This window comes from Balaenoptera borealis, assembly GCF_965194805.1.
Source record: "Balaenoptera borealis genome assembly, chromosome: 2".
Classification (NCBI taxonomy): Eukaryota; Metazoa; Chordata; class Mammalia; order Artiodactyla; family Balaenopteridae; genus Balaenoptera; species Balaenoptera borealis.
Window position 1 is genome coordinate 72,593,365 of NC_138867.1, and position 17,414 is coordinate 72,610,778.

General features: G+C 36.1%; 1 protein-coding gene across 18 annotated transcripts in view; it reads right to left on the reverse strand.

Moving 5' to 3' along the window:
* Positions 1 to 17,414, reverse strand: part of MEF2C (myocyte enhancer factor 2C) — a 165,351-nt gene that overhangs the window by 72,710 nt on the left and 75,227 nt on the right. For all 18 annotated transcript variants that reach the window (XM_082377766.1, XM_082377760.1, XM_082377753.1 and 15 more), the window contains one exon: positions 1,567 to 1,770. In XM_082377766.1, coding sequence (XP_082233892.1) covers positions 1,567 to 1,770 — 204 coding nt within the window. The remainder of the gene's footprint in view (positions 1 to 1,566; positions 1,771 to 17,414) is intronic.

A 17,414-nucleotide genomic window follows, 5' to 3' on the forward strand; every position in this document is an offset into this window, starting at 1 on the left:
CAATTCAGATTTTTTTGTTACCCTGCAATGTTTGTTGTAATGATTTTGGTAATGAGGTGGAGTTTTGAGTATAGAGTTGTTTTCTGTTCAGAACTTATGTTAAATGTGTGTGAATGTACACAAGCATGCACATGAAAGCACTCATGAGGTTTGACAACTGACAACTGTCTGTTAATATTTATGTTTATGTATTTTCACACTTATATGTGTACATGAATAAAATACTATCTGAAATACATACTAGGTAAGTTTTATAAATGATCTTAAATTTCAAGATCAAGGCAAGCCCACAATTAAAATTATCAGTCAATGAAAAACTAAATGTGTAGTAATGCAAATCTGAAAGTATTTTAAATACACACCACATTAGGTCTACTCATCATATACTTTTTTCTCTGAAATTATCTGCTTGGCCTTACTAGGCAAAAAATAAAAAAATTTAATTGATCAGCTCAATACTTTTAAAAAACTTCCAAATAAAAGTAAAGAAACGAGAATTAATCTTAGACAATTATAACAGGTAAAGAGAAGATGGATGTGAGAGGCAGATTAATTTGATCAGGATTAGAATTAGATTTTTTTAAAACCAGTTTAAACAATTTAAGCAATGGCAAGAATAACTTGTACTCTGGCAGATTGATGCTGAATACATACTTTTGAAACATTTATTTTCTCTTAATTCTGGGAAAGCAGTCACAATCTAAGAAACCACAAGGAGATAGATAGGTGAGGAAAATAGACAGATGGGGGGCATTATATCTCTGTATAACGGGGACATATACCTCATTACACCTCTTCCTTTTTGGTTTAGTATTCATTGCTTACAAAGGGTACTATAAGGTGATAACATTTAAATAGGATACATGTGAGAAGCATTTAAAACTGTACAGCAGTGTTACTTATGCTAACTAATCAAAAATATTTTTGAGTTTCAACACCATGCTTATTTATTTTTGGCACAATGGAACAATGTTTTAAATCTAACTTTGATAAAATACCAAGTAACATTTAGAAATTCATTTCCATCAGATTTCTGATTCCATGTATATTAACAAGGCTATATTAAATGATATAATTTGGGGGAAAAGATTTCTAGGAGAATAATTGTCTTTACTCCTTCAGCATGAATACATTAGGAAGAATGAATTAGAAAGAAGAGACATAAAATGAAAAACAAATGAAAAGTTGGGGTGAGCTCATTTTAAAATATTTTTTTCTTTGCTGGGAAACTAGTATATACTTAAAAGAAATCATGAGAAGTAATCTAAAATGTGGGCGAGCCATCCCCTGGCCACACTTCCCCATTCTGGTGGCCTGACCCAGGTGCCTGATTTCTAGCAAGGACCAGATTCATGTAGTCCCTGTTATCATACCGCTCTAACCTGCATTTTGAGAAAGACAGAGGGTGGAGTAATAGTTGGGGCTTTAAACCTGGGTACACCTGTGGGAATATGAACATCTTAGGTAAAGGAAGATGTGCTTGTGTGGGGGGGGAAGGGAGGGGGGAGGTCTGAACACCCGCGGCTCTGCCTGTTTGGGGTTCACCAGGCACGCATGCGCGCTCACCTCCACGATGTCTGAGTTCGTCCGGCTCTCGTGCGGCTCGTTGTACTCGGTGTACTTGAGCAGCACCTTGTCCATGTCCGTGCTGGCGTACTGGAACAGCTTGTTGGTACTGTTGAAGATGATCAGCGCGATCTCACAGTCACACAGCACGCTCAGCTCATACGCCTTCTTCATCAACCCAAATTTCCTCTTCGTAAATGTCACCTGGAAAAAAGAAAGCAGACACGTTTTTTTAAAGAGGAAAAAAAAAAAAAAGCATGCCTTTAAAAATAAAACAGTACTTTTTTCCTTTATAAAACAACTTGTGTTGTTGTCAGAGCCCTCGGGCACTAACACATTTGGAAAGAAAGCAAATAAATCTAAAACTAATTTCTGCTTAGAATTTGAAAATGTGTGATTTCTAGCTTGCTGCTGAATGTGAAACTGCAAATGCCAGATTTAATGTAGGGCATTTTAATGAAGGTGACCAGACAACTGTTCATGTTTCTTTGAGCAGTTCAAGATTTAAGAGTCAATTTCAGCAGGGTTAGCATATTTCTTAATTATAAATTCGGAGCTTAGTTTTTGGCCATGTGAAGACTCGACATGACATTATGGACACAGTATTTTAGATCTATGTTCAAAATTTCTCAAAACTGTTTAGTCTCATGCCATTGAACTGAAAACGCTGAAGGGATCCGACTGTACTTTCAGACAGAGTTGTATTCTGTTTTCTAGAAATCCAGCAGGCAGTTGGGAAGTGCTTTAGCCATAACTCTTGTTAGGGTTTTGGTTTCATTCTTCTGTGTATCTTTCTTCCTCTCCCAAGCCAGAAACTGTATTGCCATCTTTGCCTTTCTCTTCTTTTACTCTAATCTATTACCAAGTCCCACAATTCCTTCCCTCAAAATGTTTCTCAGGTTCACACTTTCTTGTCTATTTCCCAGGCAGCTCTATCATTCATGTCTTTATCAGCTTCCTGTCCTAGACGATCTCCCTGTCTGAAACCATTCCCTCCTCGATTCATCCTAATCTTCAAAACCTCACTCTTGTCACTGCCATTTCCTGATGGGCCGGCTACAACAGCTCCCCTCTCTGGCTTCAAATACCTCTACCTGCCAGTGCAAATATGCATTTTACCATTCCCAGTTTCAGTCTTCTCTGGATTAAACTCCAGTCTGCCCACCAAAAACCATGAACATTCTTAAGTATAAGCCTTTATACTTCATGGTCCAGTGTTTCCCAGCAGGTCTTTTGTAGAATATTATTTCTACAAAATATTCCTTAAGACCAAAAGTTCAATGGTCCAATATGTTTGGGAAATGAGGCACAGTGGTATATTAAAGGCTGAGGAACTTTTTAAACTTTAACCTGCTTCCCAAACTTACTGCTGACAGAACATTGATTTCTTTGCTTATTTATTTATTTTGAGGAGCACTTACTCTCATTCTTCCGAACCAGGTTTTTGAGGCATCTACCCTGGGAAATGCTGACTGACTTTTAGTTGTTATTTTCAAAGGTGACTATTTAAATTTTTTTCCTCAACTTCAAATCCAACCCATCTTGCAGAGGTCAGCTGAGTTTTATCTACTACCTACTTGGGTGTAACTCCTAAATCTCGAGTCCCGCTCCTTATCTTTCTCTTTGTCTCCAGCCACCCCATGGATGTCCTCCACTCACGTGTCTATCTAAAAGTCCTAGGAATCTCAAACCCCCAAAGCCCAAACTCACCTTCACCCTCGAATCTGCTCCCCTTCCTGGGTCCCCCATCTCACCATAAACTCAGTCACCCAAACTAGAGACCGCTGAGTGGACTTTGAATATCCCCTATCCCACACGCCTAAATAAATGTGTTGACAGGAAGTGTGGACAAGCAGACAGAAAAGCTGACTTCCTGGTCTCCTCATTTCCCCACACTTCTGTTAATACTTATTGTTTTACCCATCACCCTTTATTTTTTCTTATAGTACTTATCATATTTTATAACTTGTATAATTTTGTGTGTGATCATTTGTTTAATGTCTGTCTCCTCCACTGCAGTGCACGTTCCACAAGGGCATGTACCATTTTTATTTTGCCCACTGCTGTATCTCCAGTGCCTAGAACAGCAGACATATGGGCACACGTTAAAAATCTGTAGTATAAAAAACGAAATAGGGAAAACTATTATGTCGTTTTTAGAAATATCAAAGTGATGTATGTTATATAAAACTGTGATAGCTTTCCCCACCAAATTTTTATTTAGCAACTCATAAACAGAATTTTAAAAAGATAAATCTACACTTTAATAATGATTATATTCTTTAATCACATCTGCACTGAAGGCAGCATGATAGAAAGGGAAGAATATGGGGTCTGGATTCAGGGGACCCTGGATTTGAATGCTGATCTGCTATTTATTAGTCATGAGAAATTCACTTAACTTCTTCAAATCTGATTTTTCTCCGAGTTTGATTTTTCATCTATAAAATGGAGATAACACCTACTTGTGGTGTTGCTGCAAGGATTACATAAAATAACATATGTACAGTATCAAGCTTTGTGTTTAAAGTAGAAGCTCAATAAATCTTAGTTCCCATCCCTTTCTTAGTTGACTTACAGGAGAAGAACTTACAAAATATACCTGTCTTAGTGGCTCAAAGAGTCCTGATCAAGGCTATTTGAGGATCTTACTACAGTCTTCCTGATAGAAAGATGAAGCTGAACTATGGAATTCCCACTGATCATTCTTTGGAAAATACAGCATTTAGGTATCTACCAGCCCACATCGGCTAGTCAATATCTACTCAGATATGTTATTTATGTTGCAACTGGGATAATTTTTCTTTGTAATGATTGCCAATGTTTCACCTTCTGTTTTATGTTTATTGATTGTCTTACTAAAGTGCTTCTAATAAAATATAGCTAGTGTTTTATTTCCAGTGTCTCACCTTCTGTTTTATGTTTATTGACTTGACTTATTAAACTGTGCTTATAAAATATAGCCAGTGTTTTATTTTCATATATGATTATCATACTACTTGAGAAACTTTTTTTATTCTGGTTCATTCAGATGAGTCATGACTGGTATTAGGAATGAGCTAAATAAAGACTATCTTTTTGGAATGGATTAAAAAGTATCACCATTAATTATACAGATTTATACAAAATGTCTTTTAATAATTCTCTTAGATGCAGTTTAGTTATGCAAATATACTTGCACATTGGTATTTTGTTTAGTGAAGTAGGCTACAGAGTACGTTCAATGCAGAAGGCACTGACCCAAAATACTTTCATATATCTAAAACCACTTTTAATCAGACTTTCATGACCACAAACTGTAGGTGGAATGTCTCGATACAGTATGGTTTCTGTTGTACTCAAACCTCAGAATTTAGCACGTTACAACACTCACCCTCAAAGTACATTTCAGCACAGAAATATCATTAAAGCCACTATTTGTGTTTACTTTTAGGTACTCCTCAACTTTTGTGTAACCAAATAGGCTGCTGGATAATGCATACTTATTTAATAATACCTGTCAGAAAGTCAGTGCATATGGCTTCTTTTCATTAAAACTGCAAACTGAAATGATGATGACTATATTAAAGCATTTAAGAAAATATCTTCAAAACCTACTCTTAATTGCACTAAGTTTAATTCTGTATTATGTTCATATTCTTCATAGCATACTCAAAATGTATTTTATAATGCTTTTTCTCATTGTTCACAGTTAGATAAAATTGTTTTTCAGCATTAAGCTTTCTTAAGAGAACTGGGATATTACCCTTTGTTTAAAATATGCCACTCAATGACAAAGATTTCAATTCAGAGCTTTTATACTTAAATATAATAATGTATTGTAATGGTTACATTTTTCATAACTTGACAATTGTTTGTAATGGGGACAAGTCCATTTCTATTTCAATAACATATTTTGAACCTTAGGTGAGATGGAAAACTGTTTTTACAGCAGTTAGGCAAAGAGATGCTCTTTTCCAGTGTTTACATCAATCAAGGTGCACCAAGAAGAGAATAAAACCAATATTATTTAAGTGGGCACTATAATTTACATTTAGTTTTCAAAATTAAAGAGACTTCATATGTAATGTATGTATGGAAAGCAAGATTACTCTGTAAACATTGAGCATTTTATGTATTTTTTCTTTACCTCTTGAAACAGCCTCAAATGTAATGATGATGTTTTATTAAGACATTCAGTATTAAGTTTTACATTAACCTCGAGTTTTAAATCCTAGCATAAGGGCAGGCATCACACATCTCATGCTGACAATTACTCTAGAACTTATTAGGTATGAATCAATAATTGAAATTAGAATTTGAAATTGAAAAAAAGGAACATTCATTAAATACAGCTCCATACAATTTATATTCCTTATAAAGAAATAAGGAAAATCTATTTACAGAAACATGAAAGTAATTCAAGCAATTTTTATTGAGCATTTTCTACATGCCATTGTGCCGACCAATACCGACTGAGCGTGCTCCACGTCAGACATTGGTGGTGGGTGTGCAGGCTTCTACTACATGTAAATCTATATCTCCCCTGTTCATGTCTCACCCTCATGGCTGGAGGAAAAACAGTCATTTAATTCCTTAAAGCTCCAAAGGAATTTCCTTCATTTGAATCAAAATATATTCCTTGGCTAATAATGTTATATTTCCAGTCATGTGTAATGATCTGAATTGTATTTTTATCCAGAGTTGGGTGAATTCAGTTTTTGTTTTCTGACCAATCCTTCTTCTAGACTGAGCAAGAAAAATAACAGTAGATGTTAACCCAATCAAGATGAATATGAAATGAAACCTACCATATTGGTTATTTCTTATCTTGTACTCAGAGAAAGCTGATCATGGCATTACGTCCCTCCCCCTTCCCATCTGGCTCCCATGGTGCTGTAAGGCTTCCTTTAAATGTCAACTTCTTCTATGAAGCTTTCATTGTCACATTCAGATAACACACTCCTCCCTCGTTGTTATCCTCTAGAGCTTTTTACAAACCTTTATTATGAGACTTATTCTAATATTACAGAGTTGATTGGTTGTTTGAGTCTGCCTCTCCTGCTGGCTTTTTGAGCTCCCTGAAGACCCCACCTCTGGCCTCACAAAGACTGACCAATGGATACTCAATGAACGATGGATTATGGAATGGAAATACTCTATTTTAAACTGAATGTCTCAATAAAATTTTCTGCTAAAAGTAGATAATTTTTAAACTTGTCTTTTTGACAATTTATTGTTTTACTTTTCTTGAAGAAAGAAAAAAATAATTCAAAAAGTTCAGAGAAAAGTGGTCTTTATTCCTTGCCCTGATGACTCACCATGAAGGAAAGAAAAGTGTGAAGGTAAAAACTGAATTTTACAATCACAGGATACAGAGGTAAAGGGGGGAGGATCTAAGAATTCAGATGACTGCATTCATTGAGCAAAAATTTACTGAACCTTCTAATGAGATCAGATTTTTAAAGAACATGTATTTCGCAACATATTTGATGAAATCCTCATCACAATATTATATATTTGAGATTAGCTAGTAGTAATGTAGATGATTTGAATATGAATTAATTAATTGGTGTTAACTTTAAGGACAGTCTCTTGCAAAGGGCCACAGAGTTCAAGAGTAACTTTCCTGTCCCAGGCACCATTTTTATCAGTGGTGTAGATGAAGATGTAGCTTGCATGCTTATCAGATCCACACACTACACAAATCTGGGTGATAACCCAGCAGATGGTAGAGTCTTTATACATACATAGCTCTCTCTACAGAAAGCTGGGTCACAAACGACAAGAAACGGAGGTAATTTTAAAGTCTTCATTCGTATTAAAAAAAAAAACAGAATTATATAATCTCAGGTTGGAGGAAAACTAACATGATAGCTGTTTTTGGGAAAAGGATCTGAAGTTTTAGTGTTCCACAGTGGGAACTAATTATCCTAATGATCTCTTAGTTAGCACTAACTAATCTTTGGTACTATATTCAGCTCTGAGAATTTTAAGAAGACACTGGGTGACACCGACAAAATTAGAGCATCTATAGGATGGCAAACAGGTCGATGTAGGGTCTGAGAATAATTTTGCAGGAGAAATCATTGAGGGAATCTGGAATGTTTAACCCAGAAAAACAGAGTTAAAAGAGAAATGCCAAACACTTTCCAAGATCTGTAGACTTCGTGGCCATGTGAAGAGGCAGATGAGTTATTCTGTTTTGTTCTATAGAGCAGAGTTAGAAAGCATTGCTGAAAATCATAAAGAGGTTCAAAACAGGGGGAAACCTAGTGATGAGAACTGTCCAAGAGTGGATCTAGTCTCATGAAGTAAGAAGCAGTTCATTCCTGAACATGTTTAAGTAGGGCTGCATATCAAGGAAGGTCTAGAAGGCGTTCCTGAATTAAACAGGAAGCTGGACTAGACACCTTTAAAAGATTTATTCCAGATTTAGATGTGCAGATTCTATGCCTACGTAGCACAGACCTCTGGGTAAAGAGGAAGATTAGAGTGAATGGAATACAGTTTACAACAAGAATCTATTTCTGCAATTTCATTCTGTAGAATGTCTTATGTTTTGGTTACTCAATCTCATCAATATGTTACCATAGTCATTCTAATTTTAATATTCCAAGAAATAAAACTGGATCACTTTCTTTTTGTAGTTAGAAGAGATACAAAAGACTGTAAAGAATTGGAGTAGACAATATTAAATTAGGTATAGTGCTGAAAATGCACAGAAAAACAACTGTCCAGATTGATAAAATAGCAAATTCACATTAAAATATTTAAAAAGAAGCAGTATATGTGCATCATTACTGGAGCTCTGTACTGTGGAAGCAAAAACATGGGAATTGAAAATCAAGTCTAAGCTCTGCCGTGTATGAGCCGTGTGTCCTTGGCCTCGGGTAAATTGTTTAACTTACCCGTACCCCAGTTTCCTCACCTGTAAAGTGGAGGTAATAACAGATACCTTACAGAGTTATGATGAGAGTTAAACTAAGGAACACACAAGTGTAAGTGACTTGTTGACTGTGAAACACTATACAAGGTAGGTAGTATTTTTTTTCTGATGCATCAGGCTCAGTCACTTCTTGTTACATACTGTAAAAGACTGCTCTCTCAACTAAACCTCAAGCTTCCCTTGAAAGCCCGAAACATCTCCTGTCTGCTCTTGTAACCTGAAGTCCCAGAACAATACTTGGCTAAATATTCATTGAATGAATGAATGGATAGATGGATGGAATAATTACTCTTTTTTTTTGCAATCAAAACTGAATGGCTAAAAATGAATTTCCATGCACGCTCAAATTATGTTAATAAGAAGTTTGCCACTGAGAGAGGAAAATTTCACATAGTTATTTTTCTTTTTTGTCACACTAACTTATAGTAAAAATGTACATTTGGTAAAAATGAATAGGAGAAAAACTGGATTGGGTCAAATTTTGTGTGTGGGTTTGTTGGTGAAATTGGAGCATATCATATTTTTTATAACTGTTTTTAGATAAGGGTGTTGACTTTATTTGGTGACTTTTTTCTAAGAAGTTTTCAGAGACTTTCTAAGCTATCTTGCTCCATTCGACAGCATCTCTTTTAACTTATTATTGGGCGCAGTTTATCATCCCCATTTCTCAGATGATACTGTAAACGAAGGCATGAACTGCCTTATCCACAGTCACAAAGCTAGTCGCTGATGAACTAGAAATAGAACCCTCTTCACACAAAATCCATCTTTCTTTCCATTAGTCAGTGGTTCCTTCCCTCTTTTAGACAACTGTGCATTTCAGGGGCTGAAGGTCAGTACAGCATGGACCCCTCCAACCACTCATCAAGCACTGTACAGGTACATTAAGAAATGTCAGCAATTCTGATGAGCACAAGCAGGGTAGTGCCCAACTTATTAATTAGTATAAGGACAGCTTTCTAGGTTAAAATAAAAAAAATACTACTACTAATAATAAAATTGAGAAGAAGTTGGTTTCTAGGTTCTGACAATAAACCAAAGCTCCTTTTGTGTGGACTCTGCAGCTACCTCTGCCCTCAGACCTCCAGACATTCCCACTAAAGCCAGTGAGAACCACATGCATGCACCAGTGGGCACACACTAGTTCTATATTTATGGATGTTTATTTAAATTTCACAGAATGAGAAGCATTTTGGTTGGTAGCAAATACAAGCCTGTTTACAGCCAGAATAAAAAAAGGTGGGTCTCTGATTTACACACAGTCAATGTAAATAACAAGTTCTAAAACAGAGGACAAGTCCTGTATCATTTCCTACAGGGCACGGAAATTAGTTAGACTACTGTGTAACAGAAAGGGCATTTAATCATGAGTCTCCACACCACACGCAGGCCTCTGTTCACCCTCCCAATCCTGGCTCCATTCATAAAGTCACCTCAGGAGAACTTTCCTGCCATACTTTAACGGTAGGAGTCCTTGCACCTTACAGGAAAGAATAAATGAAAGAAAAAGACCTTTGGAAACAGCAGCTATTCACATCTATGAGAATAACTGAGGCCTAACTCTAAATGACTTCCGATGCGTTACTGAGGGAAGCAAGGATAATTTTACCTATGGGTCTCCGATACTTCATCCCACCAATCAGAATTCCTTCAGCCTGATCTTATTGAACTTATCAGTGAGTCTGTTCAGTGAGTGGGGAAACTTTTTACTCATTTCTTTCACTCGTAAAGTAATATTAGTTTCATAGTTTTAGAATGCGTTTGGGACTAATATACCTAGCTAATTGTATTTTCAAAGTTTTGAGGTTTTATCAGGGTTTTTTTCGTCCAAATGGAGTCACGATGAATACAACTGTAATCCTATGGAAATATTTTAGATCCAGCCCTCCTCACCCACAGCCTAAAGAATCTCTCAGTTTCCTCCCAGTTAAGGAAAAGGAGTGACTAATGAGGGACAAGATGGGCAGTTCACGGATACAATGCGCTCTCTAATCCAGAGCCGCTAGATCTTCCTATGTGTTTAAAGGGTTAGGGATGGAGTCAAGAGTCTGCAGCGACAATCTTTAATTGAAAAAAAGGGAAATGCCCTCTTAAATGCTCTTTTTCTTCCCCTGGCTTGTTCCTGACAGTAAGTAATGGTGCAACTGTTCTAAAGTATTCCTCTCCAATTTTATTTTGTTTAATTCAGTCTGTCATTAGAAAGGCTTGCGAGCTTTAGGCTTGATGATTACTCTCGGTGGGAGGAAGTAGTGCCACTGCAGACTTGTGTTCTAGACAAGCGCTCCTTTATACAATGACGGGGCCTGCCACCATAAATGAAAGGCTCTTTAAAGAGCAGTGAGGGACTCTTTTAAGCAGACTGCTACCATGTGCTTGTAACCCTGCAGCATAACTTGCGAGGATGAGACAGCAGTGTGTTCTGCTGCAAAGAGGACTATTGTCCTCGTTAGCCTTCAGCAAACTGAGCCGCATTTCACTGCAACGCAGGAGGATTTCCAAAGGGTTTCAAGCAGTAGTTCCTAAAATTCTGAACGCTATAGAAGGATTCAAATAGGGGGCTTAGCATGTGGAATTTAGGACTCTACTGACCCCTCACCCTAAGTCAACACCCCAAACCCCAAAATAAGACTTTAAATCTTGTGCATTGCACACTATTTCGAGGAACATAATAAAACAACGGGTTAGATTACAGTTAAATAACTGAACGCATATTAATAAACTTGAGTGTCTATTAACAAATTCAAAGTCTGGGTTTTAAAACTTGTCATAGCTGATTTCTGATATATTTATGTACATGAGGAAAAGGCAGATGATGAGTTATAATTATTAAATGTAGGATTTAAAACATTTTATTGTGGTCCATTTTTAAGCCTAAGAATGTTCTGGATTTTAAAAAGAGAAGACTATATATAACACAATATGTTTTAAATTTTTTTATACATGCTGTTGAGGTTTGCTTGGTTTGTTAAGGGGCTGATTTACATTCTAAATCCAGTCTGCAGATGCAGTCATAAAATAAATACTTGTTTCTCTATACCTCACGTACATGAAATATATAATTTGAGTCTGAAAAGAATCAAATAAACCAGATTAATATTTTGGGGGCAAAAACATGTTTACTAGTTTAACAAAGCCAAAATGTACCTAAGGTAAAGGTCAAAGACTACTTCATTCCCTGCTGAGCAAATGCTCAGGAAGCACATTTGTCTATGTTTCCTGTCATAACAGGAAGAGTGTAACTTCTTCCTTTCCACAATGGCTTCAGTTTTACCTCCTAACTCCAATATTTTCTCCCTCAGGGCCTTCCAAATCAATCCTTGCAAGACAGAAGGCAGGAGGCGGTCTCCGTTGTAGTTTCCAAACAGTTACATTTGTTGAAATGTTATTTAAATGTTAGTGATTTCTTAAGCTAAACTGTTCCAACTTAAAATTAAAAGTCAAATATCCAAACATTTAGAGTGCTTCTCTTATTCCTATTAATGGTCCAACATATTTCAAAAGAAACACAAATACATATTCCATACTATGGAATTTCATTTACTTTAATTTAACTAACAATGTTGTTATTGTTTTGTTTTGTTTTGTTTTCCAAACAAAGCCATGATTCTTGGCGGGGGCAGGAGTTCCAATTGTGTTCAGTAAGACTATGTTGGGATGTCAACTTTAAAAATACTCGTACTATAATAATTTTCGAAGGAGCTCATTTTAAGTGAATAAATTACAATGTTAAAGGAAGTCTAGACTGCAAAGTACATGGCTTTTGAAACAATCAGCAACATGTTCTTTAATCTACAGTTTGGAAGAAACCTCTTGGTTTATGCGGTCTATTCATAATGTTAATATTTTTAGTGTTGGTTTCTCAGTAATACAATGTCATACAAAGTTCGGGTATTTGCAAAGCAAAAAGGTATTTGTAGCACACAGAACACAGAATAGTGTGTGTATGCACTCACAGAGTGGAAGGTGCCATTCCGTGTCAACTTGCTACACAAAATGATTGAGACACAATAAATATAAGCATTGGAATATTTCTAAATTACAGTTTTAAATGGAAATTATGTGAAATACACAAATTAGAACTGAAACAACAAAAAGTCTTGAAGCCCTCAAGTTCAAGGAGGAGCTTATATCTTAAATACAGTGACAGAATTCAAGAGGAGATAGTTATCCTTTTCCTTGTGAACATTTTGGCCTCTCTCGGACTTCCTACTAAAGGAAAGCTAATGAACAGTTTGATGGCAGTTGAGACAGTATCTTTTTGGCAGTAAAGGAACAGATCAAGCTGTGTAAGTATAAAATGTCCCACACATGATTGGGATTGACATATATACACTAATATGTATAAAATAGATAACTAATGAGAACCTGCTGCATAGCACAGGGAACTCTACTCAGTGCTCTGTGGTGACCTAATTGGGAAGAAAATCCAAAAAAGAGGGGATATATGCATACATATAGCTGATTCACTTCCCTGTACAGCAGAAACTGACACAACATTGTAAAGCAACTATATGCCAATTAAAAAAAAAGTCTCACACAACATGGGATGTACAGAAAGTATGCTGTGCACTATCTCTATGATTCAACTACAGAGTGGGGAAACCATTTCTGAATTGTTTTCAAATTGATAGGAACAGAAGAGAAAGGGATGGCTTGATGTCACAGCTGTTAAACATACATCTGAGCACTCTGGCTACTTACTGCTTTCTTTGATTTGGAATCTCACAAAAATACAGTTTGTCATTTTTCCCTTCTGGCTTTCTTTTTCAGTCTCTGACCAGTTAATTCCAACTCTCTAAAAAAAAATGTTCCCCTTGGTGATTTTAAGATTAACAAAAGAATGATTTAACTTATATGCACGGAGGACCTTTAAGTAGGCATGCACAGCACCAATATACCCTGCAATTCAGTTCTGAGATGCATTACTGTGTCCTAAAGTATTACTATGATATACTCTACTTTTATTTATTTACTCATTTTATAAAATGAGTTTAATGAAAATTTTAATATGAGTATAGGGGAGGCAGTCAGCTGTAAAGAAATGATATTGAGGGAAAAGGAGTATAATGATCATTATCATGAGTTATTTGCAGGTTTACTTTGGATTTAGAGATTAAAAAACCCAACACTTTTGCACTGATTGAACTTTTTATTCACTTGATTTAAAGCAAGGTTCCAAATATTCACTGACTAACATGGATAACTATTCTACAGTATTTAAAGCATAATTTCCCCTCAAATAATGTGTATTTGCTTGATATGCATACAAGCAACTGACAAGTTTGGACGTTCTCTTTGTGGAGATGACAAAATAAAACAGTGTGTCTGGATGACTGTTCTTTAACTCATGGTTTAGAATTCATCAAAAAATTATTTTCTTGAAGCAATTTATTTGTATTTCTATATTATCCTCACATTTAAAGACTGAATCTTTCTCAACTTCCACAAATTTTATATTAGGTTAGTAGGTTGTAACTCTCAAGTTTAGAACTGTAATTAGCCCTTTTATTTACAGATATTCTGGATACCACCTTGAAGGAATGTTACAGTAGAAATTCCATTGAAATTTTAGTTAAAATTCTAAGAAGAACGTAGTAAAATAGAGGAAAACAGGGGAAAGTAAGGAGTAAAATCTGTTTCTTTTTAAAGAAGAGTCATTTGAGAAAATCGAGGCAACTCTTTATTTTTCAGTTTAGTTTAGAAAATAGCAGATTTAGTTTAAAAACCTCAGTATGTAGAAACTGTCAGAGGCTGCATCTACACTGAACGTATTTCTCCAGTTTTTTTTTTCTGAGCCCATTTAAAATAATTTATAAGTCATGTAAAGAAACTGAGATAAGGACATAAGAAAAGGGAAAAAGTTAGAAAATTTAACAGCTATGACTAATCCCCTTTAGTCATAAGGGGATTCTCCTTTTCTATTAACAGGAGAATGCTGCTAATTGTCTTTAATTTGTGCTCCAGTTATTGCACTGATAATTACATGATATTTTGTTTGTTGGCAAAAACTGTTAGTGTGCCAGGTCTGATGGAAGAAAAGAACTTAAGACATTTAATAATCTCCTTTCTTTAACTTACTATATTAGGCCGTAACTGTGTTATTCGACAAATATTTTTCTCTGGTAGTTATTCAAATATTTAAATGTCTTTTTATAATAAGTCACACAAATAAATTCGGGTTTGCCTCTCTTATCCTTTCAAAGTGGGAAAGCTGAAACTTTTAAATACAAACACACAAGTAAACAGATTTAGGTTAAGCATGCCTAATTTTCATATATCTTTCTTCTTGATATAACAGCTATAACAGATTTCTAAGTATATTCTGTTTGCAAAAAGAGTCACATGAGGACAAAACTCATTTAAAAATCTGGCTGCTTCAGAAGCACAGTAACAACTGGTACCATATGAAGGAGGGTAAGATTATTGCCTAACTGATGAAGGTAACTCACAAGTAAGAACAAAAAATGCAGATGGAGAGATTGAAATTGTAGTGTGAGAATAAGCTGGAAGCTAGAAGTGATTAAAAATGGTGATAAGTAGTTCAAAATAATTTGGTCAGTAACATATATTTGAAAATAAGTCCCACAAGCATAGAAATTGGGAAACGACTTCTCCCCATCCTTGTCACAAGCTATAAATGTTCTGTGTGATTTTCTTTCCTGTCCACAAGCCATCCTCTGCCATCACCTGGCTCTTGCTCTGAAATGATTCTCTTGCCCCTTGTTAGCTTCCAAAGGCTCCTTTGTGCCCCAGCTCTACTCTGTTCCACTTTTCCTTCCATCTCCCTGATACTCTTTTAAGGTAACACCCTATTGAAATGAAGGTTTCAGGTACCATTCTTTAGTGTGCTACACAGCACAGGTGTTGTTCTGATAGAAATCACATTAACTATAGTAGCTGATGGTGAGTCTTAACAGGAGTAGCTAACAAGTAAATTTACGGAGCATTTATTATATGTCAGGTGCCTTACATTTATCCCCCAATTTAATCATCTCAATGACCCAATGAAGTGGGTACTATTTTTTAATCTCCCCTCTACTGATGAGGGAAATGATGAAACTCAGAGGGGTTAAGTCACTTGCTGGAAGGTCACACAGCTAGCAGGTGGCAGAATTAGGGCCAGAACAAGGTTTGTGTGTCTCTAAAAACCATGTTCTTCACCATGGTATTACACTGGATGCAGTATGATGTAACTGGGGAAAGCAAGGACATAAAACCATGCTCTTAGCCATTATATTATACAGAATGCAGTGTGACACAATAGAGAAAAGCTTGTTTTGTTTTTGAATCTGAAAGATTTGGGCTCAAATCTTGGCCACCTCCTAGTATTAACTATCTGACTTCAAAGCTCTGCGTGATCTGGGCCCTTCCTAGCATCTAAACCTTTTCTCTCATCTCTCTAAAGTTATACACACCAGGCTCAAGCTCCATAAGCTTTCCTTAGACTCCTTAGCAAGCTCTTTACTTTCTCAGGAGCTTTGCAAACACTGTTCCCTCTGGAATGTTGTCACCTGCTTAACTCTGAGTCATCTTTTAGCTCCCATCTTTCAGCATTTCCTCAGGGAGGCCTTTCTCCCATCCGCAATCTAAATAAGGCACCTCCTGTTATTCCTTCATAGCATTTGGATAGCTGCATTCATAGCACATGTGAACAGAATTTTTGTTATATATTTGCATAATTCATGTCTGGTTCATCCCACCAGGCCAGGGGTCCACCAACTATGGCCCACAGGCCAATCCTGCCTGCCCCCTGTTTTTGCCAGTAAAGTTTTATTCAAACACAGACACATTCATTCGTATACACATTGTCCTTTGCTGCTTTCACTAAGAAAGAGGGCAGAGACGAGTAGCTGAGACAGAGACTGCACAGCTCACAAGGCCAAAAGTATTTGCTATCTGGCCCTTTACAGAAACAGTTGGCTGACTTCTGTGGCAGACAGTAAGCTGAATGAGATTCTTCCTGCTTACTGCTGAATACTTCATGTTAGGCACATTGCAAACAAGTGATATTTATTGATTTATAACAACAAATAATGAGTTATTCAGCTGTAAATGGAATTACTAAAGATTAAATGAAGTAATATATATGTAGTTCTTGGAACACGTAGCTTCTTTTAAGTTACCTGAAAATTTCCGTAAGACAAATTGACAATTCATGATTTTATTTATTTTCACATACTAGCTTAAGAAATCCACCTTGTTTAGCTTAGAGATTGAGAAATAGTAGTTTTCATAAACTTGGAGACTCTGGAAAATTAAAAAAACAAAACAAAAACTAGTTGTTGCTTTTTTTTCCTCCCCTAAACTATTTTAGGTATACAATTGGAGTTTATGATTTTTAGCTGTTGCTACTGCCATAATGAAAAATAAAGTAAGGGCAAAATTCAATTTAAACAGTCAGCCACTCTGTTTTACCACAGTTTTATTTCTCAATGATATACAACTTATCGCATCAGCTCTGTAATATTTCATTTCACACTTTAAGTCAGTATTTCTTATTCTGTAAAAACACACCCTGTTCTCTGTATAGCCAAATAAACACCTGCAATGGCAGAGCAGGCTTTTACTGCTTTTGAGAAAAGATGACAGTGAGCTATCGTGTGAGGCTCTGTTAGGGAGTCTACAGTGGGGAAGCTTCAGAAAGGGCAAAGCAGTTAATGTTTCTCTTTTCAACATGTGAACACATACTTTAAAGTGAGCCTAGGTTAGGGGTGTCTCCTCACTTCGTATGACATGCTGTTGCAGATTTGCTGGTGCTGATTATCAGAAATGACCTACATCTTCCAGGCTCTCTCCCAAATGGCTCTTATGAGCACTCTTACAGTAGATGAGAGGCACGCATGACAAATATTTATAAGTAAGATGGCTGTTTAAGATTGTCAATAGCCATTTAAAATAATCACTGAAATATATATTAAAA